Below are 25,333 nucleotides of genomic sequence, written 5' to 3' on the forward strand. Positions count from 1 at the left end.
AAAAAAGTTTTTCGGAGGTTAAGCACCTATTTTTTTAGATCAAGTGAACAATATGGATTAATTATAAAACACATTGAGGTGAATTTTTCAAAATACATCATTCAAATAAATTTCACTTATCTTCTTAAGGTTTAAAATTAATACATATATATATATATTATAAATTAAAAAAAATAAACAAATTAAAATAATATATTTATACTGTATTATCGAATTAATTCTACCATTTGAGAGACAATTTTTGATTCTGTTAATTGTATAAATTATATCAGCAAAGATTAAACGGCAACGTTGACATTGCCCTGGATTTTTTGTGGCAAATTTAATGACAGTTGCCAAATTTTGTCTATCGTTCTACTACCGCCAATAAATTTTTGTACAAAAATAAACAATTAAGCATGAAATATTTGCTCTAACTTCTAAATTTTCGTTATCCCGACATAAAAATTATATTCAGTGCATTGTGACTTTTATTTTAAATATAATAACGTAAAAAAATACATATTGTGACGAAATGTCATTCTTCAGCGGAAACACTTCGTTGGGCGCCACAAGCACGCCGGCTAAACGTAAGTTTCTGAAGGAGTCAAGTTAAACAAATTATGAAATTATTTACACAAATTGTAATATCGACATCAAGCAGCTTTTCGTAGATGTTTTAAAGGTTTATCCTTAAATGTGGGAAGCAGCAGACGTTTCGCATCATCCATGCTTTTAATGCGCGCATCTTTCAAAGCGATACTTAAAAAATTACTTTGTTAGATACGCTTAACTGAATAAAATCAAGAAATAATACCTTTTGTTGTATACCATAAAACACACATAAATAACCAGTAAGTGCAGTACAATAAAAATAACAGCGTACATATTGTAATGCTTTAAAAATGATTTGCAATACCTTACGTTCAAGGGTTTATAAAGAACTAAATGTGCTGTGATTAAAGCTTTGTAATATTTACTGATAAGAAGCTTAAACAGTCACTATGTTTCTAATCGCAGCTTGATCTATATATGTACGTCTTCTATTTTAATCATCTGAACTGTTTCTTAATAGCTGGCGGGTTATTTTCTACATTTGGTACTGGTGCGCCGACAGCAGCGCCAGCTTTCGGTAGCACAGCAACATCAACAGCAGCTCCAACTTTTGGAACATCAGCCTTTGGTGCCACAGGTAATTTTCACTAGTTTCGTAATCAAATTACAAATTAAAAATATTAAGTGTAGGATTTGGAACTGCGGCTACTTCATCTGCGCCATCGCTTTTTGGCGGTACAGCAACAGCCACCAATACGACGGGCTTTGGCGGTTTCGGCACGGCAACATCTGCAGCGCCTGCGTTTGGTGGTTTTGGAACTACTGCTGCCACTAGTGCTCCCGGCTTTGGTGGTTTCGGTACAACTTCAACAACATCAACAGCGCCAGCTTTTGGAGGATTCGGTACACAAACGAATGCTTTTGGTGGTTTCGGTACCGGTGGAAGTGCCTTTGGTTCAAGTAAATTCGTATAAAATCTATTATAAAAATAACTCAATTGACTTTGCAATATTTGTTGTTTCTAGCTTTCGGAAAACCGGCTGCTACAACTGTAACACCTGGATTTGGCGGCTTTAGTGGTGCCACTAATTTTATGCTGGGACAACCACAGCAGCAAGCTCCACAACTATCGCCAGATGAAGCCTTCTCACAGTCCATTTTCAGTGTATCCATTTACGGTGATGAGCGCGACACAATTATAGCAAAATGGAATTATTTGCAGGCGATGTGGGGAACTGGAAAATCATTTTATTCTCAAAATGCCGTGCCTGTGGAAATTACGCCGCAAAACTATCTCTGTCGTTTCAAAGCAATGGGCTACAGCCGATTGCCTGGAAAAGACAATAAAATGGGATTAGTCGCATTGAATTTTAACAAACCGCTGGCTGAAGTTAGGTAAGAACAACTGTAAAACGCAAATCCCCTTTGATTGGTTATTAACTTACATATGTGTGCTAACATTTTTATAGGGCTCAACAGCAGCAAATAATCTCATCCCTAAATGGTATATTTGGCAATAAACCAAATCTTGCTATAAATATAGAGTCAAGTAAAGAGCACGAAGAGAAAAAGTGTCAATTAGTGATTTATGTGGAAGAGCGTTCACAAATGTCGCCGAACGAAACTAAACGTATACTCGCCAGTGATGTTTCGAATTATCTGAATCAGGCGAACGTGAAAGCCCAATTAGGAAATCTTGGCATTGTTGAGGTCCTGGCATTAGTATTACCCGATGAGGATCAACTTAAGGAGTATCTAGAGAATCCACCAAAGGGCGTCGATCCACGCATGTGGCGCCAAGCAAAATTAGATAATCCGGATACAACGAAATTTATACCAGTGCCAATGATTGGCTTCAACGATCTGAAGTGGCGCACCAAGTGTCAGGAGAGTGAAACCGAAACACATGCACTTTATTTGAAGAAAGTGGAAAAGGATTTAGCTGAGCTAAGGCAGCGACACGTTGCAGCAACAGCAAAGATAATGGAGCACAAGCGAAAATTGGCGGAATTAAGTCACAACATCTTAAAAGTAATAACCATTGTGCATTTTTAATTGAAAACTATTACAATTTTAATTTTATTTTTATTTATTTACAGATTATTGTGAAGCAAGAGTGCACACGGAAAATCGGACTGGCGTTGACGCCAGAGGAGGAAGCGCTACGCACAAAGTTAGAGAATATGCAAGCTTTAGTTTCTGCGCCAACACAATTCAAGGTAGGTTTTTTTTTGCATTGACGATTTCATTACTTTTATTTAATACTTATTATTTTCAATTCTAAAGGGACGTCTCAGCGAATTGTTATCACAGATGCGTATGCAACGGAATCAATATGCGTTCACCGGTGGCAGTGAATACGCTATCGACAAGGATAGTGAGGAGGAAATGAAATCATTTTTAGCAATGCAACAGAAAGCGATGGAAGTGCTGACCGATACTGTTACAAAGGACTTGAAATCATTAAAAATCATTATAGAGGGTATGCCGGAGCTGGTACGCGTTTAATAATAGTGCTTAATGTAAATCAAAGGAGTTTTAATAAAATTTATTTGAAGTAAGTTAAAAAAAGGTTTTGAATTTGTGCAATAATGAGTTTTTGATATTAAAATGTGGTAGAAGACTTGGAAATTATAGTTTGAAAATATCAAAGGTTTTGTGAACATCTCAACATCGTTAGGTGTTTAAAATACTAGTCGATTTTAATGTTTTATAGAATTTTTATAATCAACTTGTTTAAGCACAACTAGTAAAATACTTATATTTATATATGTATGTATTCGTTTAAGCTCAAGTTATGCGTCTGCAGAGTTGTTTTTGTAAAATTTCAATATTTCCTGCTTCAGTAAAGCTATCATGTCTTGATTGCAATGATGTTTGAAATAACTTTGAACTTGTATTTAGATGTGAGCAAGTTCAAAAATATTGCAGTGTTGCTGATTGCAGGTGTGAGATGCAGTCACACAGCTGATAATTACAATGGTAAAAGAAAAACAAACCAGCACTTCGTCAGCATGTCAATGTACTCCGCCGAACTCGTGTGTAGAAACTTTTTGTACAACAATTTTTAAACTGAAATTACTGACCACATTTCGCTGTAAAACACAACGGTTTAAAATGGTTATATGGCGCATTTTTCGCTTTTGAGTGTGTGCATAATCAAGTATTTGGGCTTTTTTCGCAACATTACCAATTCATAGCGTTTAATAATGATTGCATGTCCATGTACATATATCGAATTATGTGTGTGTGTGTATACAATGTTGTAAGACTTGTTTTGCTGCATCTACCAGCTCCAGTTAAACAATTGCATCTTTGTTTTGCTTCGGGTGTATAAACAACCGACAATAACGTCCAGTTTTCGCAAGCTTTTTTCATAGCTCGTTTTTGTCATATGTATACGCTGGCAAACTTTGCTGCTGTTACATTAACATCATTACGATTATTTGCTAAATTAATTGGTGCGACCCGGGCGTATTTAACGTGGCAGCATTGTAAAATGCATAATTTTTAATGTATTTACGTATGTGTGTATACTGTTTGTACACTTTCGGTCTCACAATAGTTATGTGATTCAAATTACACATTAAAAACTCTGCAAAGCAAGCTATACAATGAAGCTCTGGTGCGGCGCGCCACCTCAACGTGGGTAGTTCGGCGTGTGGCAACAGGAACGCGATATTTACTAGATTTCCCGGTTTGTTTGTGTGGACGGGTTTGAAACGAAATTGAGTTACTCGCGCTGCAGACGACTTCCGAGCTTCCGTTTATGGTCGCTGTGGCAAACATTAGGCACACAGTATACTCATAAATTCACACATGTGGCTAACTACCCCAATTGCTTTCTTTTCTGTTGCGAAGCTTTTCCTATGATATAAATGGCATTGAGCACCTACTGGAGGTTTATTTAACGCTTCGTCGTCGATGTGTATTACGAGTTACCGAGCAAAAAATTACTACGGTTATAATACTAAATTTCCTTTAAGCGGTACAAACGCTTTGATAATGGCTAGACGTGGGTTTTATGTGAGTGTGATATACCGAGAATTTTATGTGCAACAAGTGTATTTATTCTTTTCCGTTTAGTTATCTCTGTTTTTAGTGTTTAGTATCGCCGCAGCGGCACCAACGAAACATGTTGAACGAGCAAGGCATTCATCACAAACAGAAAAAGCAATCGCCGCAATCACACCTAAATATCCAGTGGAGGATATGCAATTAATGCAACCGCATTATATAACACTTGAAGATTTCGAGTCACTACTTCGTCGTGCTGGTGAACTCTTTCGTCCAAATGCGTATCTCGTAGATGATACCACAACAACGCCCTCACAACAAAATAACGACAGGAAATCTTCAGTTACAGCTGCAAGTGTGCCTGCACCGTATCAGCAAATTCAGTCGCCTGCAGTGCAACCGTTTAACTTTTATATGCCACTTTTCGAGTTTCAACATAGCAAATCGGATATGAAAAGTAAACATATGCAGTTTATTGCACCACCTCCTGTGCCCAGTAAAGCGGCCAATACAATTAATTATTACGCCACAAAACCAAAGAAGCTGCCGAAAAAATTTAACGCGGACACTAAACAAGTGAATTTGAAATGGTTAAATACTTTCGAAAAGGAAGCGCTAAGCGATGCAAGTGGACAGTTGCCAAAAGCTGTGTATATGCTCAATGATGAACGTAATCGTATTAATTTTGATGATTCGTTCTTTGGCGTTGACATGCAAGTTAAAATTCCGAATAACCAACCACATAAGGAGGACCACAGCTACAGTGCAGGTGCGCGCGGACAAGATGAATTTCTTAATCAGGGCGAAGATGGTGGTGAGGATGATTTGGTGGCGGCCGCAGCTGGACAGTTGGAGCAATCCGTTTCACAAGTCTAGTATAAGAGTTCAGTCATAATTTATTACTTACATTTTTTGTATGTACCTTTGCGTACATACATATACGCATATGTTGTAAATATACCCTAAGTGTGTTTGTGAGGTCTTATAGCAAATAAAATCTGTAAAATCCGCAAATCTGTGAGTTAAGCCTTAAAGGGAAATCACTATACTTTTTAAGGTAATGACGAATCTTACACTCTTACACTCAAACTTCTTTAGATATATAGAAAAATTCGTTATGCAAATGTTTAAGGTTTTTTTTTTTTTATAAAAAGGCTCAATAATAAAAGGTTTATTAAAAGGAATGTTAGAATCGTCACAGATACCTATTGTATATTGATTTAATAAGAGGCAGTGTTGGCGTTACTTGTACTTCCAGCTTGCGAATTGTTAACATGTCCATTAACAGCTTCTACTATTTTATCTAATAAACCAGATGCACCAAAGCGGAAAAGACTGGGTTGCAACCAACGTGGACCTAAGGTTTCCTTCACGAGTGTCAGCCATGCAATCGCATCGGGTACAGTGCGTACACCACCGGCTGGTTTTAGGCCAACTAGAATGCCCATTCGGCGTTCGAATTCCTGTATGGCATATATCATAGCTAAACCAGCTGGCAGAGTTGCGTTAACCGTTTCCTTTCCAGTAGATGTTTTTATAAAATCAGCACCGGCTAGCATACATGCCATTGACGCCTTGTAAACCTGTGTACATAAACGTAAATTATTAAATACGCAGCTAAATATGTTTGCAGCAATGTTTACATTCTCCATATTGCCAAGTTCGCCGATAGCCAGTATGGTTTTCAAATGTGCTTTTGTGCCGCAAGCTTTTCGCATTTCGCAAACTTCACTATAAACACCTCTCCAATCACCCACAAGTGCCAATTGACGATTGATGACGATGTCAATTTCGGTAGCACCTGAGTCAATAGCAAATTGGATTTCGTTCAATCGTGAGTCCAAGCCATACTGACCAGCTGGAAAACCTGTTGCTACAGATGCTATTGGTATGTCATTATACTTATTTAATTGCTTCAATTTGGCGGCAGCATCAGCGACACGTGCTGGATAGACACATACGGCAGCAGTGTGTATATGCGGCAGAAGTGCCGGATCAACTCCAAGTTCCAATAAGACATGCTCTGGTATGGGAAAGGCGGCACGCTGACAAAGGCTTCGCACATTCGCTGCCGTATCATCGCCACCCAATGTAGTGGAGTCGGTTAAAGTCAGTGCTTTTAATGCCCACACTACTTTATTAAGGCCAGTTACATTGCCACGTTTGGAAATTTCTACAGCGATTTGCTCCAACTGGCGATTTGAAATTGCACAATCCAGCAGAGCGTCATCTGAAATTCTTAGTCCATTAATTTTCTTTTCGAAATGATTTTTACTGGCCTTGTACATACCAAAGGGTAATATATTATTGACTTTCATATTTAATCTTTTATCTGGTACTCCGTTCCAAAATACCTGTTGATAACATTAGGTCCAATGTGACAACTGATAAACAATTCCTATTAGACTCTGCGAATAAGTCAGCTGTCAGTTTTGTGCATGCTACATTGGGTAATATAGAGTTAAGGGCGTAGAATTCGATGAGGTAATTATTTAATTCTAATGATGATTATACTTTTACAGCGCTTATAGCAAAATAAACAAATTTATTGTACTTTCTCGAAAGACTCGGAGAAAACTAGTTTGTGTATTGTATATCATTGAATTATTTAAATTTAAATTAAATTATTAGTTTATTTTTTTTAAATTTTAAAATTAACAACACTGTAATTGCTGGTATTTTGCTAAACTAATTTTTTTTTACAAAATTAAAATTCATATATATTTTCACTAAATATCTAGTTGCGCCATCTAGGTATTGACATATGCATTTAAATTGAATTTTTTAAACAGAGCTGAAAATTAATTCCGGTGTGATGCAACTGCTTAAGTGATTTACAAATAAAGATGATATAATATATAATTCGTTATATCATCTTGATTAATCACATAAAAGGCTGTTATTAGGAAAATATAATGGAAAGTAATGTGAGACTAAATCTACTATCATCTATTATCAATGTCAACAATATTACGGTATGGTATATTACAGTTAAATAATTTTTAAACTTTGTTTTTTAATGAACTACGTCATGTTCGACTTAATACAGCGACAACAAATGTTGATTGCTTGCGTAACTTCGTTTTGGATACTGTAAGGTTAACCTCCTACTTATCCAGACTGAACCCCAACCCATACTAGGCTATATTTGTATGCCCAATGAACCCAACTCATCTAACACCCCTTTCCCTTTGGTCCGACCAATGAACCCAACTCATCTAACACCCCTTTCCCTTTGGTCTGACCCTATCGAAACAGCACATTTCTCTACCACCCGTTAGATGACCTCGACGACAACTAGTATTATAGTTTCTGGATAATCGTTAAAGCAACAATAACAAATGTTGATACTATAGAAAATGCTGAGTATTACACACTTTTAATTTAAGAGTCACATATATTTATATGAAGAATCTCTATACCTTTAATTCACATATGTTTAGATGAATAATATTTTTTAGAATTAATTCAAAACAAACTTGTAAATGAATAGATGGAGTAAAGTTGTTTTTTTTTTTAATAAACAATATATTTTGTGCTTGATGTTTGAAAACTACATACATAAGACATATTGCTTTTATTAGGTTCAACACTGTTACCACTTCCACGATTATATTTATTGTCTATTTTATATATAGTTGTTTAACATTTTACTGCATAATACTATTTTAAAGACATGCTTAAAATATAGCTTATAACTTGACAGCCGTAGCTCCTAGAACAAGTTAACAATTTTAAGCACTAAAATATCGATGATTAATACTCGATGGAAAGCATAATAATATATTTGCAGCATTATCAATTTCACGTTAATTTAAGATAATCAATTATTTTTTTTTATAAAATTTCGTCGGCACATAGAATGTTGATGTTAATAAAAATATTTAACCTTTCCGTGCAAATACTTTAAACAAAACTTGGAGTCGCAAATTTTGACCAAATATTTATACAAGTGTTGCAATTTTTTTAATATGATATTTAAATTAAGTACATAAGAACACTGAACCAAATTGCATGTAGCGCGAACTATATACAAAACTATTAACGGTGTTTAGCCCATTGTTCCCAATATTCCTTCTTTTGCATTTCAAACAAGCGGGAAATTGTACGGTCGAAAGCGAAAGCTTCTTCTTCCCCAGTGAAATAGTTAGACGCCGAGTCTTTCTAAAATATATGATCAATTGGTAAATATTTAATGACAAGTGTTTGATTAGCAAAATTTTATAATTACGCACAGATCCCTGCTGAATGTTTAAATCATCCATCAGCGTACGTTCGGAGTCCGCCAGTCCGGTGGGCTTGTCTGTGATGTCAAAAAGTCTTTCAAGCGGTGCTTCGGCAGAGATAACCACTCGCACGCGATTATCATAAAGTGTATCGATGAGTGTAATAAAGCGTCGCATTTGAGATTTAATAAACAAATTCATTTTAGGCACGTCTCGTATCAGCACTGTGTGAAAAAGTTGAGCAATTTGTAGATAATCACTACCCGCCAGCGGCTAGAGTAAACAAATGATGATATCAAATAGAGTTCAAATTTTTTATACATTTTTTGAACTTACACGATCACAGAGCTCGTCAAAACTGCTGTCCAAAACACGTCCGCAAGTTTTCTGGAAAGTTAAATCACGTCCAAAATGTGTTATGATACGTGGACGCACAATATCGTTTTCCTGAGTACATAGAATTTTGAACATACGTTCCATTTCGGAGTTAGCATCTGTTTGTGACTTACTAGAATGTAAAAATAGATTTATTAGACTTGTGAAGAAATTAAAATAACAACTTCAACGACTCTGAAGCTGTTTTAACTTAATAAATATTATAAATAATATCTGTACATACAAGAAAAAGTTTGTAGCACCCGACTGAGCAATGCGGCGGTAGTCAATACCACTATTTAGTTCACTAACTTTACAGCGACGTTGTAGTATATCGATAAAGGGTAGAAAATTGCTACGTTGCAAACCATTTTTGTACAGTTCCTGGGGATGACGATTACTGGTCGCCACCATAACAAGACCGTCGTTGAACAGATGCGTGAATAGGCGTTTTAAAATCATAGCATCGGCGATATCGGTTACTTGGAATTCATCGAAACAAATAAGCCAGGACTCAGCTAATATTTGGTCAGCTACTGGACGTGTTGGGTCATATGGCGTTGGACTTTCTGTGTTAAATGCCCTATCACTTGGTCCTCTCTCCTGTTTAGAAGCGTGTATGCGTTTGTGAACGTCCGTCATGAATGAATTGAAATGGACTCTTTGTTTTTGATTTATCTATTGTCAAAAATAATATAAGCCATAAGTATATAATAGTTTGTTTAGAAAGTATGAACTTACATGTGTACAGGCATCAAAAAACATATCCATGAGTGTGGTTTTTCCACCGCCAACACTGCCGAAAATGTATAGGCCTTGAGGCACTTCAGAACCTACATTGAGCTCAACTCCATTTTTATTTGCATCACCTTTAAATAAAGTGCTAAAGAAGCCACCACCACCACCACTTTTAATAATTGGTTGATAATCCTGTAGGCTGTTATAAAGTGCTTCCAATTTTACTGTTGTAGCCTTTTGCTCCTTATCTGGTAGCATATCTTTTCTGGCAACACGTCTATTGTAAACAGACAAGGGGCTGATATGTCGCCTTTGTGAGTGGCATTGTGGCTGTAGCACCAGTAGCAATTGTTCACAATCCGTCCACAGTCTTACGCGTGCATTGACGCCTATCGTTTTTAACATTTTACACCAAAGTTTTGCAATAGTTCCGTGCCACACGCAGTGGTTAAAATTTAGTCAATTTAGTTAGCACCGAAAGTCAATTTGCTTAAAATTTTAATTGTAACTATTTTGTCATCTCATCATTGTTATGTAAAAGTTTTGCCAACGTCTGCGCGTGTGTGACAAGTTCAAGTGCGAGGACAGAGAAATTTCCAATCCGTAGCGACGAGCGCTAAATTTTGTGCCAAATGATATACCAGTGCAGCTGTTTATCAGCTGTTTTACACCTGTATGTGAGTATTGTTGCTGTGCAACGTTTAGTGTTGGTAAATCAATGTTTAAAAAAATTTTAAAAATGTACTTAGTAGTATTGATAAATAATATGTACTAAAACTGTATTTAATTATATATGAACTTAAACTAATTTGTATGGATACTAAATTAATTGATTTTGTTGGAATTATGCTAATCATGTATTAAAAAATGTTGTTGGCATCTAATTGCTGATTTAAAGCATTAAATATAAATTTATAGTATTATATATATGCGTATTATATCTGTAAAGTTTACTTGATTTCTAAATTTCCGGTGGCTTTACTGATGATTCAGTGATATTGCGATCAAGCCGTAGCTAATTATTAGTATTTAAATTATGGGACAAATTTAATGACTATTTATATGTGCAATATAAATATATCATAACAGTGTATCACAATAGTTAGTTCCTAATTTTATGTTGAGTTAAATAGAAGTTGTTACAAATCTGCATATGTTTTTTCAAAATGATATACATACATACATATACATATGTGTATCAAAGTTCTCATAAAAATGACTCAGCTTTTATCGTTGATAGATTGACCTAACAGCTATTTAGCTTAATCATATAATAACACGCTTGCATTTTCTTTTCAAGAATATTTCAGCTTTAGAAAATTTAATATAATTAAGCTTGAAATCTTTACATAATTCCATTTTAATATTTTCGCCGCATTCACGGCTTCGTATTCTGTAAAATTCTCCACTTTCGCCATGACACCTTTCGGTTCTTTCGGTTTGGGCGTCCCCGCATGCCTTGTGTGTGTGGGAGCTGGAAGCGGAAAGCAATATACCCGTTCCACTTCGAGTACATCTACGTGGTTTAACTGTTCGAGTACGGTGAGGGGTACACAAATAGTGGGATGCTCGGCAGAGCTTTGTTTCTCGTAGGGTACACCCACTTTCGTTATGTTGAGCGAAATCTGCGGCAACAGCGAATTAGGTATGTTTAAACCATTCAATGATTCTTGCGGACCAGCGCTATCACTAGAAAGATTGTCACTTATATTAGGTGACGAGTTCAGCTTGTTGCGCTGTTCCACGGAGGCAATGAAATCTGTTGGCCACACCTTACTAGCGTCTAAATCCAAAGTTTCCGTTTCCGTTTCAACTTCTGCCGCGCTTTCAGTTTCCGTTTCGATTTCAATGTCGATTTCCTGCGAAGTATCTTCGCTTTGTTGCTGCCAAGTTGGTTTTTTAGGTTTGTGTGTATTTGCGGTATCACCACCAAGCGATTCATTTATCTGTTTCGCCATATCCACTAGATTGGGATCGGACATGTTGACTTGAATGAATTTATTTGTCATTGTGGTGGTTGCTGGAGCGCGTGTCGCGGCTACGCGCCTACTTCCATTTTTCAGAAACAATTTTACATCGGTATCGTCAGGTCGCGTGTTCATGATCGGATGCTGTACGCCGAGCTCTTCGTAGGCGGCAGGAGCTGTAAATTAAAGAACTGTAGTTTCCAAGCAATTTTTGTTTTGTGTCACTTACGTTGTCTTTTGCGATTGTAAACTGCTGTGGCTGGTGTAGTGGTGCGTGTAATTTCGTTAGGTCCCAAAGGCCGTTCGGGTTTCCATGTACCATACACAATTGATTCCAGCACTGGTCCCTCGTGCTGCTCGAGGTTTTGCTCTGGCGACGCCGCATCAATGCGATCTTGCAGTACAGCAAGCGGCGGCGGCACCAGTGGTGTTGGCATTGGCATTGTAAATCCGTTAGTTGGCGCCTGGGGAGCACCAACTATCGGTTTCCAACCGCCGAACGGACTGCTGGGCGTGGGCGTGGCAAAGGGTAAAAGCATTGGTCTAAATGGTGGCGCCTGTGGCCTGAAGCCTTGCGGCAAAGCTATAGCCATGCGCGCCGTGTCGTTCTCTGTGGTATCACTATGTGCTATTCGAGGTGGGTAATTCGCTGCATTCGCTGCCTGTGCATTCCAGCAATATGTGATAAACAACAGGGTGCACAACAAATTTTTGTTTATTAAACACGCACACATATTTATTAATTTATTAGCGTATATGAGGAGATGATGTAAACACATTTAATTAAATACTAAATACTGTTAGTTTAAGGCGTGTATTTCACAAAAACAATTGGTGGTATTCCTCTGCATTCGCATGTATTTGGGTCTGCTTCTGTGTATGGTTCACTGTGCCACTTTTTCTATTCAAATAACCTTTTGACCGTTAGCTTTTCTATCAAAACGCGCAATGCTTTTGTTTGGCGCACCGCCTTTGTATACACTTGTTATTGTATTATTGTTGGCTATCTTCTAACTCTGCTAACGGCTGTCAACGTACTGACATGCGGGCTTTATGCTTTATTGTAACGCTTTGGACGTAGCAGAATCATAATCGACGGCAAGTAGCCACTAATAGCAAATCGCTATGTTTCGCACAATCTGTCTGCAACAACAAATCCCGAAGTGTGTGTATAATTATTAGATATGTATGTATGTATATATAGGTGTGTGGAATATTCTTCGGCCGATTCGGTTCTTTGGAGTTCTCCGCGTATGTTGTGTGGACCGTACCGTTTCGCTTAAGTTGAACAACTGAAGCGCGTCCATAATTTGGCCCAGCATCGATGCTGTCGGTGCTCTACGATGTTTTGCTCCAAAGCCGCCTTATTGAATTCTTGAGCACATAAATGCTTTTGTTATAACAATGTATTTTACTACACAATTAAGTGTTTACCAGCACGAAAAAGTTTCGCGTTGATTTTTTCACTTTTCACAATTTCTAATTCACATTTTTTTTATAGATTGGTTGTATGCTTGGGCTAAGTCGAATGCTTTGTGCAAAGTATTTCAATGGGTATTCGACAGGCTCATTGGTGCACAAGTGTTGGAAGTGTTTGAATTGGTCATATCCATTGCTAAAGTCGCCCATGTGACACAAATTAAAGGTAAGAATACGATTAAGACCTAAAGTGTATTTTTATACTCTCGCAACAAAGTTGCTAGAGAGTATTATAGTTTTGTTCACATAACGGTTGTTTGTAACACCTAAAACTAAACGAGTTAGATATAGAGTCATATATACCAAAGTGATCATGGTGACGAGTAGATTTGAAATCCGGATTTCTGTCCGTCCGTCCGTCCCTCTGTCCGTCTGTCCGTCTGGGCAAGCTGTAACTTGAGTAAAAATTAAGATATCTTGACGAAACTTGGCACCAATATTCCTTGGCACCATAAGACGGTTAAGTTCGAAAATGGGCGGAATCGGACCATTGCCACGCCCACAAAATGGCGAAAACCAAAAACACATATAGTGTCATAACTAAGCCATAAATGAAGTTATAAAAGTAAAATTTGGAATAAAGGATCGCACTAGAAGGGGCATATTTGGATGTAATTTTTTTGGGGAAGTGGGCGTGGCCCCGCCCAAAAATCGTTTATTTGTATTTAACTCGCAAACCAATAAAGCTATATAAACCAAACTTTCTGCAGTCGGTTCTCTTACGTACCACCACACACCATGAAAATAGTTGAAATCGGATAATAACCACGTCCACCTCCCATACAAAGGTTAGGTTGAAAATTACTAAAAGTGGGTTAATTAATTAACGAAAAACGTCAGAAACACTAAATTTTGCAGAAGAAATAGCAGAAGGGAGCTGTACTCAGATTTTTTTACAAAATGGAAAATGGGCGTGTCGTCGCCTACTTATGGGTCAAAAACCATATCTCAGGAACTACTCGACCGATTCGAATGAAATTCGGTATATAATATTTTCTTGACACTCTGATAACACGGACAAATCGGGCGAAATCGGTTTACAACCACGACTACTTTCCTTATAACTCATTTTTTAATTCCATCTTATTCCTTCACTTTATAATGTAAACATAAGGAACCAATGAAGATAGCGGAATAAAAGTTTACACAATTAGTGCATATCATCTCTGGCTTCACTTGTGAAAAAATTGTCGAAAACGGACCATAACTTTTCAAGGCCCCAGATATCGAACATGTTGAACTCAGCGCCTAAGGATAAATTTTTACCGAAAATATGGGTAAATCTCTCAGATAATTTAATGTAATTCAGAGGAAATTATTTTCTTCTAATAGTGTGTCTCTTTTCCAAAAATTATTAAAATCGGGTCATAACATCTCCATATACCTAATTATAGGTTTTTCAAAAATACGGTGAGCTTTATTCCGCATATATGTATTGGTTAATATGTGAGCTATCTTAGCAAAATTAAGTGAGCGTATCGTCTTGGATATAGTGTACCATGCTGATGAAAATGAATGAAATCGGTTCAGGAATTACCTCAGCCCTCATATACTATATATGACGATTTTCGTTATTCTATTAAACTTTATGCCGAATTTATGGGTTTATTTGTATGTTATCTTAATAAAATTTCTTCAATAAATTGCGAGAGTATAAAATGTTCGGTTGCACCCGAACTTAGCCTTTCCTTACTTGTTTTTTGTTTTATTTGTCAGCGAAAAGCGGTCAAGTGATGCCGTGAGGCATAACAATAAGTACTATACTATAAATACTCGTAGAGTAAAACTCACCACTTCTCTTCGTACCATTTTCGTGTTGGAAGCGTATTATTTCAGTTATAAATCAAATAGTATATGTAATATTTATCACTTCTATTGATTGTCGCTGTATACTCCTCAAGGGCTTGTTTGACCTCCCTGTAGCTCCTCAATCGTTTCTTTGCATTTTCAACTCGCTAACCAGCAGATCGCCTCTGTTGTTACCAATTGAATTCTCTCAGAGCTAGAGAGTATGCTTACATTCATTCTGACGACAAATTTTAACTGGCAAATCTATGTTATTCATACATTTTGTTTATGGTATGACAATAGGTGTCTGTGAATCTATTGCCGAATCTTTTCAGTTTTCAGAAACACCTTTTTCAAGATCTGCACGGAGTATGGTGTGTCTAAAAACTAGTGGTATCTGATAAAAAAATATTGAGCAGGAACATAGTCATAATGTTACTATGAAACATTAAAGTCGAAGTCAAAATCTTAAGTGGATACGTGCGAAGGGTTTAAGAAAAATCGTGTTCAGACTTTAAAAGATTCCAAAACATTTTTTGAGTCTTTCTTTTCGACTTCTGCTTTAATAATAATTTTTGTTTTCTAATTCTCAGTCCGCTTTAGTCTCTTAAATAACTTAATCCACATAATAGGTTAATAGCATTAAAGTTTTCGTATTTGGAGTTTTCATTCTCAATAATGTTCACAAATCTTTAAAGATGTATTCTTTTGTAACATTTTGAAGTAATCATTATACTATTTTCCCTTCCCTCAAGATTGGTGAATTTGAAATTTTGGGTGAATATGGCATTAGTTCTAAAATATGAGCCAATATATTATTATTTTTTTGTACAGATCGATTCTATAATCGTTATTGCTGTTATCGAGGACGATTTTTGCGATCTTCCAACTCATTTTAATAAAATACCTTTGAATGAAGTCTGTTAAATCGGTGTCCGTTTTTCTATTCAGCGAGTATTCTCATACCGAAATATACGGAAATGTTATATCCCATATTTAAAATTATGAATCAATTTTTGTATATATTTATCCGATCATTTTGAGTATTCTTTTTGATGATTTTGTCCGCAAAACCCTTATTTGAAAGTTCCATATGTGCATAATCATTAAAAAATTCTTATTATTTCAAAGGTTAGGTTCTACTAAAAAACATATTTATTTAATCCTAGTGGCACTTGATCTCAGAAATGGTACGTGCTTTTCAACCTACTGGGCAACGATCTCAATTATTTAATGGAACCATAAAACCGTTACATAAACGAGACTAGTATATTCTACAGCCCTTAAAAGAACAAATATTTGTTGCCACATGGACGTCTCCACGACAAGGCAGACAATTTGCTATAATTTATTCAAGCAACATTTCTGTACATTTGTCAACGTTTGAAATGAAAATCTCATAAATTTGGAAGAAAAAAATTGTGACTTATACGTTTTCATTTTTATCGGTTTTTTATATTTTGCTTCGGAAATGCAGAAGAGTATTACATTCATTACGGGGAGTCAATTCAATGGTAATTACAACACTGCGTTACATTGCATGGACGGATATGGCAAATACTTTTATCCAGATGGCAGCCAATACAGAGGAAACTTTAAAAAAGGCAAATTTCACGGTTTCGGAGAGATAACTTTAATGAAGCCATTCAATTTTAAATTTGTTGGCGAATTTGAGGACGGAAAATTGACACAGGTGCACGAAATGACATATCACGATGGACTGCACTTAAATGCTAAATTTGAAAATAACAAATTGAATTTCGACGAATGGCAATATTGTAGGGATGCAGATCGACGTACTTCTTGGGAAATTATCAACGGATTGGGACCAAGTGGACAGAATACAATCATGTCGAATCTCGACTCGGGAACATATGATGTTGGTGGTGGTATCTTCAAGGAGAATACCGGTTGGGTTGTACGCATACCACCACCATTCTTTTCGGTGAAATTCTTATCATGCAATAAAGAAAGAGAGTGGATACAAAGGAATTGTCGCAAAGGTCCTTGCGACAGAGATACACAGTATCCACCGGTGGAACCCATACCAGAAATTGGTAAACAAATTATCGATGCCAATATCAATCAACTGCATATATTGCATAGTTGTAATTGTGATGACATATTCCGAAATAAGCTTCATGCAGAGGAATCATCTGATGGCTGTGACAGTGTACCCACAGACTTTCCCACATCGAAGTCAACTAGTCTATCGAGTTTTTGCGATGAATTAATAAAGATCGATCTAAGCGAAATGTGCTATAACGAGGAAACAACATTGAAATATGCAATACCGGATCGAAAGTCGAAAATATATTTTTCATTGCCAAATAAATATATTAGGTCACCGTATGATATTACAAATGCTTAAATAAATAATTTGTTCGCATTTATAAATATCAAATTTAATGCCAGCTGCATTTCTCTAAGATCCCTCGCGTCTATATATACTATACTGCTACGGAAAAGCTTAACATTACCTACATATAGGCAGAATTGTAGCTCATACTAGTTGAATATATTTTTTATCGATAATTTATACGCATAACAATAAAAAAATATTTAAATGAGTTTTGCATCTTCATACATGCATGCTCACATATAATTGGTTTAAAATTTATTTGCGAAAGATGTTCAACACGTACGGGGGTAGTCCAATAAATACTTTGTCTCAGGAGATATTTGCAAGAGTATAGTACTGTCTGTGCTCGGTGGGTGTTTCGATTTCTGATTTTGGAATGTAGATCGGTGGTGCCTTTCTCCTTCGATGTCGACTGCTAAAAATGGGTTAATGGATGATGATATGCCAAAAGTGCAGTATCTCTTATTTAACAGATCGTTGACTTAACATTGCTCATGCTGGACAGCAGAGAGACACTGTGTAAGCGCAATCCGAAGATATTTCTGAATCGTTTCGTGATGGCCGATTAAATATGGATGCCATGGAATTTCCATGTTACGAAGTATGTGAAGACAGTTGCATCGGTTGGCACTTGGCGAAGGACTTTGTCCACGGTATTTTGCAGATTTGAGCGCGTGAGACTTTTAAAATTTGACAAAGTTACTCGCTTGAGAGATATTTAAGACCAATAGCCTAAGACCTACTTTGCGAACCCCCAGAAACGTATTTAATAATGTGGAACATCAGTGGAGACTATGTTGAGAATATTTTTTTATAAATTTTTCATTTTTATGCTAAGGATTTCTCAGAGCGCCCTCTTATACTGTATTCATATTCATATTCATATGCAAACATATCTACTATGTCTGATGTTGCCATTGGATAGTGTATGCCAAAGCGATTTCTGCGATTTATCTGAATATTATGCAACATACAGTTACATTTGTGTAGTGCGCGTATGTAATGTCGGCCTTAGCATCGAGCTAGCGTATTTTTATTATCTTGCAACATATCTATTTTACGCTTCTATGCTCTGCAATCCAGTATTGTTATTGTTGGTATGGAATATGCAGTAATGATTATTGGCTTAAAGCTCAATGATTCGGTTTGATGCTTGTTGGCAGCTCTTGGCTCTGAATATTCTATTTAAATGTGAACTAGTTTATGGTAGCAAATATTTGTAGAGAAGTGACTGTAAACTTACACATTTTAAAAGTCTCTAAAGATCTCAAGTGCATCTTGCTTCAAAATAAAGCGTGATTCTTAACAAAATAACTTTGCATCTAAAAGTTTTTGCTTCACCAAATAAACGAATTGAGAACCTATGTCTGTATATCTATTGTTGTTTTATTTTGAATGACATACGATTTTGTGTGAAATGGTTACTAGCAACAGTCTAACTATAATATGATGATTCGTTTGAGTTCTGGATTTTAAGCTTTCGGTGCTTTCTCGTAACATAAACTAGCGCAAAGGATTATGTAAGTGGATTAATCTTTCAAGGTCTCGAGCACTCCAAAAACTACCTAACTTTGGCTATTTATTTCTGAGAGTAAAGAAAGGGAATGGAATTTATTTCTTTTCAGCTTTATTAAGCATTTCAGTGTTCATAATGACGACCTCGGGTTTAGCTTTTTCAAAAGCTCCTCTATGAGGACAGTGATCTTTGAACATCGTGCTATCTGAAACAAAATAACGTTTGCGCGATCATCTCAGATTTAAAAATATATATTCGAGAAAATCGTCTTTAAAGTTTTACATGCCTCAGATGATTCAGAATTGGGGTGGTAAAAGAGATTTGGAAAATTATGGATAGTTTGAACAAAAATTAAGGTTGCCATTTACGGTAAAACTTCAATTGCTTGTAATATATAAGGATAATATTCCAAGGAGGACATTGACTTTTATTTATTTTGGCAACTTACCATAGAAAGATTTCCTCGATCAAGTTTATCCTCAGAACACCTACTCTGTGAGACATAAAATAATTTGCACTCTTACCAGGCATATTTATGTCTTAACGGGTACATAAGTTTGCAAATTATTATATTTGGAGTACAAATAATCTTGAAGAATATCTCGCCTTGCATTCAGAGAAAAGTTATTGTCTGGCATGGTTTTAATGCCAAAGTCATCATTTATAAATATTTGATAATTTAAGTTGGATCCAACTGGGAGCTACAGAAAATTTGCAATAAGACGTATAAAGTATAAAACCTTGAAGATATTAGGATTACAGAACACCAGACGAGGGGCGTATCAATAGGTGAGTCTACAATTGATCATAGGTCATGTGTTTTGACTCTGTGGCACTACCGATCTATTAGACATGCCCATTTTTGGTTAGTGGTACTTTCGGTTAGCTAAGCTAAAAAAAATAGTGGAAAATTGGCGGTCTGATTATGGTTATTACGAAATCTTTCTAAAATGACGCGCGCCCATCGTATAAGATATTTTTCACTGGAAAAAAACTTAGTACTGGTAGATCTGTCTCCTGAAAATTGGGAGATGAAGTAAAGTAAAGGTAAAAAAACAGAGAGCACCCAGCTGCTGAATATTAAAAACAATTTACCTTATTCAAGAAAATAATACTCTTACATAATTAAACAAAATTTTTATATTTTTTTGTAAACAATCTTCACTTTTATTTATATAGACTATTTCTCATTATTTTTTTAGTTAATTAGGTACAAGTAAAATAAGTTCATGAGTACATGCTTGATATATTATTATACATGGACGATTTCTTCATAAAATAGAAATAATTTGTGTGCTCAAAAATCTCGTAATTTTTTGTAAACCGTACAACGCGACTATTTAATATTAAAAATTTCCAAATTTTTACGATTTTACTTGGTAACTGTATTTAAAATTTTCAACTCCAAAATATGTATTTAAGTTAATGCCACCGATTTACTCGCAGCAAATCACAGTCTTTGTTCTTTATAAAAGCGCCACAACCGCTTACGAATTTCGTTATAAATTTAAATAGCTTAAAACCGATTCAATAATGAACTTTCGACTGGCACGCTTAAGCATTTTCCAATGGTCCTATATATTGACCGTTCTTATTGGCCAAACGACGCTCTTCCAGCTTACGGGCAAAATCAGGATCACTCTTAGCACGTTGCTCCAGACGTTCCTGTTGCAATTTGATGCCTGCATATATTTGATCCAAACCCTTTTGTATTTCATCCGGTATGGCTGGTGGTGTGGGTATGTGATCACCAGTCGCACGGAAACCATTCTCATCGGCGGTGTACTGTACGTTGACGACATCACCCTCGGGCGATTGGTAAGAGTACTGGCCATGCTGCACCAGCACGCCGTTGGGGTTGGTTTCTGAGAAATCTTTCAGAAAACCGGTCTCTTCATGCACTATATTATTGCCGGTTTCATATTCGGTCTTATAGCTGCCATCCTCACTTTGTTCTTTATTGTACTTGAGTATCGGTATCCAGGTGGTGCTTTCCCGATGATGTTCCCGATGATCGGAAACCTTTTCGTCGCGCGGTATGTTATTTTGATTTGGATGACCGTGATGGTGTTGCGAGTTACAGGATGTGACTGCAAGGAAGAGGCCAATGGCGCACACCAACAACTGCCATTACGAAGTGGTGACCGAATGAAGAATAAATGGAGATAAATACAAAATATTAAAAACTATTACTACACAATTTTGAAAATTTTAAATTTGAATTTAGCGAATAATAATTAAAATTAAATTGAACATTTAAAAAAAAATTTTGTTTTTTAACGTTGGCTCTTAAACCACTTACAAAGGTGTTCATTTTCCGTAATTAATTTTAGAATCAGAAAGGAAGCGTACACAACGGAAAGAGGATATAAATTTCCTCGTTTTCACAATTTTTACAAGTTTTTAATACAAAAATATTTATTATTTATTTATAACCGCGTTCTCCACACTTAAGCTGCGCGTATGATTTTCAACACGTGAATTTCCGAAATTTTCGAGTGAGTGAAAGCGGGTTTGAAAAAAGACTGCGCACCAGCGGGCCCTATTTAAGCTATTTATAGCAGCGTGATGGTGGCTCCTAAAGTCGAGCGCATACACCAGTGCACGATTAGCGACACTCACACACCTGCACTGTTGTGTGCAGCGCTTTGGCTGAGCTTTTAGCTTTGCAGCATTGAATGTCTCTTCTGTCCGCCTTTTTTGTGATTTGCTTTGAATATGCGATTTTGGCGCGTATCGGCATTGCAGCTACACTGCCCACACACACACACACACATACATATGCATATTTGGTTGTCTGTCTTGTGCATTTTTTGCTGCAGATTTATTCATTGGCGCTTGGCTTTGTTGCCGGTCGTCGATGCAATTCATCGTTGTCGCTGCGCTGCAACGGCAAACGCTGAAGTTTGCAATTGGTAATTGTTGTTTGGCCGTCGCATCCATTTTTAAGCGCAAAGCGATAGTTGTCGCTGATTTTAGGGGGCTCACTACAGTATACTTTGGCGTTGTCTTATGTTGCTAGAAATCTTAATTATAATTATTTTATTTTCTAAATGTAAATTAATACAAACACTAAATGTGAGATATTTAATCAAATTCAAATTCTCAAACAAAAATCTTTAAATCTCCAATTCGACTAAATTTTGATTTTCACTGAATTTTCCCTTACAAGTATTTTTGTTGGGATTGTTTGTTTTTATTCGACAGCTAAACCCTTTTTATATAAAAATACAGACAGAGGTCTGATATTGCCCGTCGAGGAATGATTGTCTCCGTTCCATTAATACTCCAACCACTATTGCTCAGACAAACGATGAAAATGTACTGTAGGAGAGTTCTGTACAACATTTTTGAACCAAAATAGTTTTAGAAGGATAGAATCTTGCCTCTTTTCAGTTCTGATTACTATTTCCTCGCAATTAATTGGAGTTGTTTCCAAATCTTGATTCTGAAATTAATTGATAGTTTCTGATCTTTAAAAATATCGATACTGGTTACCTTAGAGAACTCAAAAGAACCCGAGACTATATAAACTAACCCCAAAGTACTTAGAATTCAAAAGCTCTTAAGATAAGTTTCGATATTACTAATTTTTAGGAAACATGGACACATCTTTATTCCACTTATTTATGCAATTTTAGATGATATCCATTTACTTTTACTCGGTACTCTAAAAGTCATCCGATCTTCAATAATGTTTACATTAAAAAATTTGATTCTAAAAGGTACACAAATAAATTAAAAATAAAAGCCACTTTTCTGTTTACAAGCTTTATGAGCAGAAATGAAAAATATGGTAAAAAGTCAACCAGCTGCAAAACATCTAATATGTGTTATCCCTTTTCTTGCTAGTATACTAAACCAATATCAATAAATAAAGTATGGTTTTAAAGGTAAAACTCTGTGTAATAAAGTAATTAAAAATTAATTGCGATGCTTACCTGTATATAATTAAAACAGTAGATTAACCTTGAATGAGCGGGAATAAATAAATTGATTAATTAATTTTTTGAGATGAGATTATGATGAATATTTGATTGGATATACAACCTAGGTAATATATTTATATGCAAATGTGTTCCTCAAACATTTTCAGAAGTTTTGAAAAATCTGTTCTTGTCAGATAGAAATAGAACCAACATAAAACTGAACCTTTAAATATTATTTGAGGACCTTTGGTGTTCAGTACAAATATACAACGAACAGTTTTAAGTTTAATTCCGATCTATCAGCCAAATATCGGCCAAATAAAATGTACTGTAGCAACCACCTTATATTCAACGCTTCACTTCGTAATGTGACTTTTAACATATCGCCAAATGCTGCCGGTCGGTCGATCATCTGCGCTGCCTCCAACGGTGTATGGTATGCATTCAATGTGTGAGAGTCTGCTGTTGATTGACCGGCTGTGCATCAGTGTAATGCCGTTATTTTTTCGCGAAAAAAGAGTGAAACTGGTCTTTTGTTTATTGTTTTTTTATTTTTTGTATTTAAACTTTTTGCTTTTGAAACAGCAACTAGTTGTGGCAAAGTGGATGCTTTCGATGTTGAACTGAATTACAACAAGTATGTGTGCATGTGCTTGGCAGCTTTTGGAGCTTTTCACACAATTATAAAAATTCACATATAAGCATATATGTATACAACTGAAAAGCTGAGCTGGTGTGCATAGGCAAGCGTAATGAAGAAGATGCTGCATTGCTGAGCAGTTACTTGTGCAAGTACATGTGCTTACATTCATATATACACGTTTCCATGCATGTAAAAATTGCAGATGTTGAATGCTTCATTTTATTTTATTTATTTGATTTCGCAGGCCGCTTTAAGGTGCGGGTAGCCTGCGCTGGCTTTTGCAATAGTTTCTTTGCGTTAATTCTTATTTTTAGTTTTATATTTTGCAAGCAACAAGCAAAAAAAATACGTAAAAATTAAGAAATATGTTGCTGATTTAGTAAAAAATCACACCGGCGTTTCGCAGTTGACATCAAATGCATAAATTAGGCGGATTTCGGTGTGGCCTCCCATTGAAGTTTAATTTATGATTATTCATTTTTGGCGTTAAAAATATTAGAGGAAACGTAGAATGCGCATAAAACAAGTTGCAGAAATAACAATAAAAAAACACAAATTAGTTATTTTCATTACTCACTCAGTGATTTGCTTCTTTAGTGCCACCAAAACCTTACTAATTATTGCAGTTTTGATGCCAGAGTTGCTGCGCTTTTGATTGACAAACGACAACTTTTGACTTGAGCACTACTTTTGTTGACCATTGCGATAATTGCTTTTGGCGCAACACCGTGTGCATTGACACTCTTTGAATTATGTTGAAAGCGTTAAACTACAAGTAAGGCGGGGTTGCTTTTGGGTAGGACAAAATACGAAATAATTTCTTATATAAATGATACATGAGTAATGATAAAGTAATTTATATAAAATTGTTTAAATAGTTAGAAATCACTTAGAGTAATACATATTTCGTGAGCTGTGTGGAATAAGGTTCGAACAAACCCTACAGATATCATTAAAAAGCTGAATTCCTCTTCGGCACATCAACATTTGTTTGGGGTTCTTTTCAATGCTTTAAACTATAGTTTTTAAGAAAATGTTTTGCTAAGATATTTTAGAAAACATTTAATCTATACACGAGAGGGTTGTTTTGGTTCTTTTTTGTTAGCAAAAACGTCATGGCTAAAAGTCAGATGAAATTCTCAGGTGAGCTGTTTTCAGATGATAACTCTAATATAAAATAGTCATCTTATTCAATCGTACTTAGCTTAAGGGGTTAGGTGAGTTTCAGAAACAAGAGTATTTTTAATATTCTTGAAATTGATTGAAATATACATAATTTTGTTTTAATTATTTTTTTTCATCATGTTAAAGATCTGTATTTAAATAATATTTTTTGAAGCTTTTATTTATAAATTCCGAAAACGCAGCTGTTGGTATCTCATCTCCCATGACGTGTCCAAAAAAAGCTTTTGCCGTGACCAGTATTGGTTCATCCAAAATCAATGAACCAAAAATACTACGATAGTACAGGACAGAACTCTTTTCTTAAACGTTTAAATATAAAAATTCACTTTGGGGCATACAATCTTATTCGATTTATAAAATTGGAGTACGAGTAAAACTTTAAACTCGTTTTTATCGACCTTTTTCAAATCGGACAACGATGGTACGATGCTACTTCCCGTATCCAATTGTATCCAAATTTACTAGTAAGTCATATGTAGATTAAGAACTAGATTTTTTATTTATATACATATATCACTAAAATTACCATCATCTGTAGAGGTCCTCTGAAAAATGATGATTCACAAGATTGTCC

The 25,333-nt window shown here is 35.8% G+C and overlaps 7 protein-coding genes across 7 annotated transcripts; 3 read left to right on the plus strand and 4 right to left on the minus strand.

The window, feature by feature from the left end:
- Window positions 1–297: 297 nt before the first annotated feature.
- Window positions 298–3,126, plus strand: Nup54_0 (probable nucleoporin Nup54). Its single transcript, XM_011190326.3, has 7 exons — window positions 298–569; window positions 1,055–1,171; window positions 1,225–1,494; window positions 1,560–1,929; window positions 2,004–2,565; window positions 2,634–2,753; window positions 2,821–3,126. The coding sequence occupies exons 1-7, from the start codon at window positions 515–517 to the stop codon at window positions 3,040–3,042; spliced, it is 1,716 nt and encodes a 571-aa protein (XP_011188628.1). The 5' UTR covers window positions 298–514; the 3' UTR covers window positions 3,043–3,126.
- A 1,298-nt stretch (window positions 3,127–4,424) lies between these two features.
- Window positions 4,425–5,753, plus strand: LOC105216056 (uncharacterized). The gene is made up of 2 exons (XM_011190328.3): window positions 4,425–4,560; window positions 4,621–5,753. The coding sequence occupies exons 1-2, from the start codon at window positions 4,459–4,461 to the stop codon at window positions 5,425–5,427; spliced, it is 909 nt and encodes a 302-aa protein (XP_011188630.2). The 5' UTR covers window positions 4,425–4,458; the 3' UTR covers window positions 5,428–5,753.
- On the minus strand, window positions 5,663–7,029 carry LOC105216055 (deoxyribose-phosphate aldolase). The gene is made up of 3 exons (XM_011190327.3): window positions 6,842–7,029; window positions 6,195–6,781; window positions 5,663–6,134 (listed from the first exon to the last, which is right to left on the minus strand). The coding sequence occupies exons 1-3, from the start codon at window positions 6,867–6,869 to the stop codon at window positions 5,772–5,774; spliced, it is 978 nt and encodes a 325-aa protein (XP_011188629.1). The 5' UTR covers window positions 6,870–7,029; the 3' UTR covers window positions 5,663–5,771.
- A 1,093-nt stretch (window positions 7,030–8,122) lies between these two features.
- On the minus strand, window positions 8,123–10,552 carry LOC105216057 (putative ATPase N2B). The gene is made up of 5 exons (XM_011190329.3): window positions 9,894–10,552; window positions 9,397–9,830; window positions 9,114–9,285; window positions 8,787–9,050; window positions 8,123–8,715 (listed from the first exon to the last, which is right to left on the minus strand). The coding sequence occupies exons 1-5, from the start codon at window positions 10,293–10,295 to the stop codon at window positions 8,593–8,595; spliced, it is 1,395 nt and encodes a 464-aa protein (XP_011188631.2). The 5' UTR covers window positions 10,296–10,552; the 3' UTR covers window positions 8,123–8,592.
- Window positions 10,553–10,618: 66 nt separating this feature from the next.
- On the minus strand, window positions 10,619–13,241 carry LOC105216087 (uncharacterized). The gene is made up of 2 exons (XM_029042752.2): window positions 12,087–13,241; window positions 10,619–12,033 (listed from the first exon to the last, which is right to left on the minus strand). The coding sequence occupies exons 1-2, from the start codon at window positions 12,634–12,636 to the stop codon at window positions 11,186–11,188; spliced, it is 1,398 nt and encodes a 465-aa protein (XP_028898585.2). The 5' UTR covers window positions 12,637–13,241; the 3' UTR covers window positions 10,619–11,185.
- A 3,043-nt stretch (window positions 13,242–16,284) lies between these two features.
- LOC105216088 (MORN repeat-containing protein 5) lies at window positions 16,285–17,729 on the plus strand. Its single transcript, XM_011190369.3, has one exon. The coding sequence runs from the start codon at window positions 16,596–16,598 to the stop codon at window positions 17,493–17,495; it is 900 nt and encodes a 299-aa protein (XP_011188671.1). The 5' UTR covers window positions 16,285–16,595; the 3' UTR covers window positions 17,496–17,729.
- Window positions 17,730–20,449: 2,720 nt separating this feature from the next.
- On the minus strand, window positions 20,450–21,535 carry LOC105216058 (endocuticle structural glycoprotein ABD-4). Its single transcript, XM_011190330.3, has 2 exons — window positions 21,305–21,535; window positions 20,450–21,126 (listed from the first exon to the last, which is right to left on the minus strand). Exons 1-2 carry the CDS (start codon window positions 21,314–21,316, stop codon window positions 20,557–20,559), a joined length of 582 nt encoding a protein of 193 aa, XP_011188632.1. The 5' UTR covers window positions 21,317–21,535; the 3' UTR covers window positions 20,450–20,556.
- Window positions 21,536–25,333: the final 3,798 nt, after the last annotated feature.

The sequence above is a fragment of the Zeugodacus cucurbitae genome, chromosome 6 (genome assembly GCF_028554725.1).
Source record: "Zeugodacus cucurbitae isolate PBARC_wt_2022May chromosome 6, idZeuCucr1.2, whole genome shotgun sequence".
NCBI lineage: Eukaryota > Metazoa > Arthropoda > Insecta > Diptera > Tephritidae > Zeugodacus > Zeugodacus cucurbitae.

Coding starts and splice junctions, on each gene's coding strand:
- Nup54_0 (XM_011190326.3), top strand. CDS start 515: ATGTCATTCTTCAGCGGAAACACTTCGTTGGGCGCCACAAGCACGCCG. Junction 1,930..2,003: donor AAACCGCTGGCTGAAGTTAG/GTAAGAACAACT, acceptor ACATTTTTATAG/GGCTCAACAGCAGCAAATAA. Junction 2,566..2,633: donor TAAGTCACAACATCTTAAAA/GTAATAACCATT, acceptor ATTTATTTACAG/ATTATTGTGAAGCAAGAGTG.
- LOC105216056 (XM_011190328.3), top strand. CDS start 4,459: ATGTGTATTACGAGTTACCGAGCAAAAAATTACTACGGTTATAATACT. Junction 4,561..4,620: donor TGGCTAGACGTGGGTTTTAT/GTGAGTGTGATA, acceptor TTTTCCGTTTAG/TTATCTCTGTTTTTAGTGTT.
- LOC105216055 (XM_011190327.3), bottom strand. CDS start 6,869: ATGAAAGTCAATAATATATTACCCTTTG. Junction 6,782..6,841: donor CAATAATATATTACCCTTTG/GTATGTACAAGG, acceptor TAAGAATTTCAG/ATGACGCTCTGCTGGATTGT. Junction 6,135..6,194: donor AACTTGGCAATATGGAGAAT/GTAAACATTGCT, acceptor TTATGTACACAG/GTTTACAAGGCGTCAATGGC.
- LOC105216057 (XM_011190329.3), bottom strand. CDS start 10,295: ATGTTAAAAACGATAGGCGTCAATGCACGCGTAAGACTGTGGACGGAT. Junction 9,831..9,893: donor TTTTTGATGCCTGTACACAT/GTAAGTTCATAC, acceptor TTTTGACAATAG/ATAAATCAAAAACAAAGAGT. Junction 9,051..9,113: donor TTGACGAGCTCTGTGATCGT/GTAAGTTCAAAA, acceptor TGTTTACTCTAG/CCGCTGGCGGGTAGTGATTA.
- LOC105216087 (XM_029042752.2), bottom strand. CDS start 12,636: ATGTGTTTACATCATCTCCTCATATACGCTAATAAATTAATAAATATG. Junction 12,034..12,086: donor TTACAATCGCAAAAGACAAC/GTAAGTGACACA, acceptor TTTAATTTACAG/CTCCTGCCGCCTACGAAGAG.
- LOC105216088 (XM_011190369.3), top strand. CDS start 16,596: ATGCAGAAGAGTATTACATTCATTACGGGGAGTCAATTCAATGGTAAT.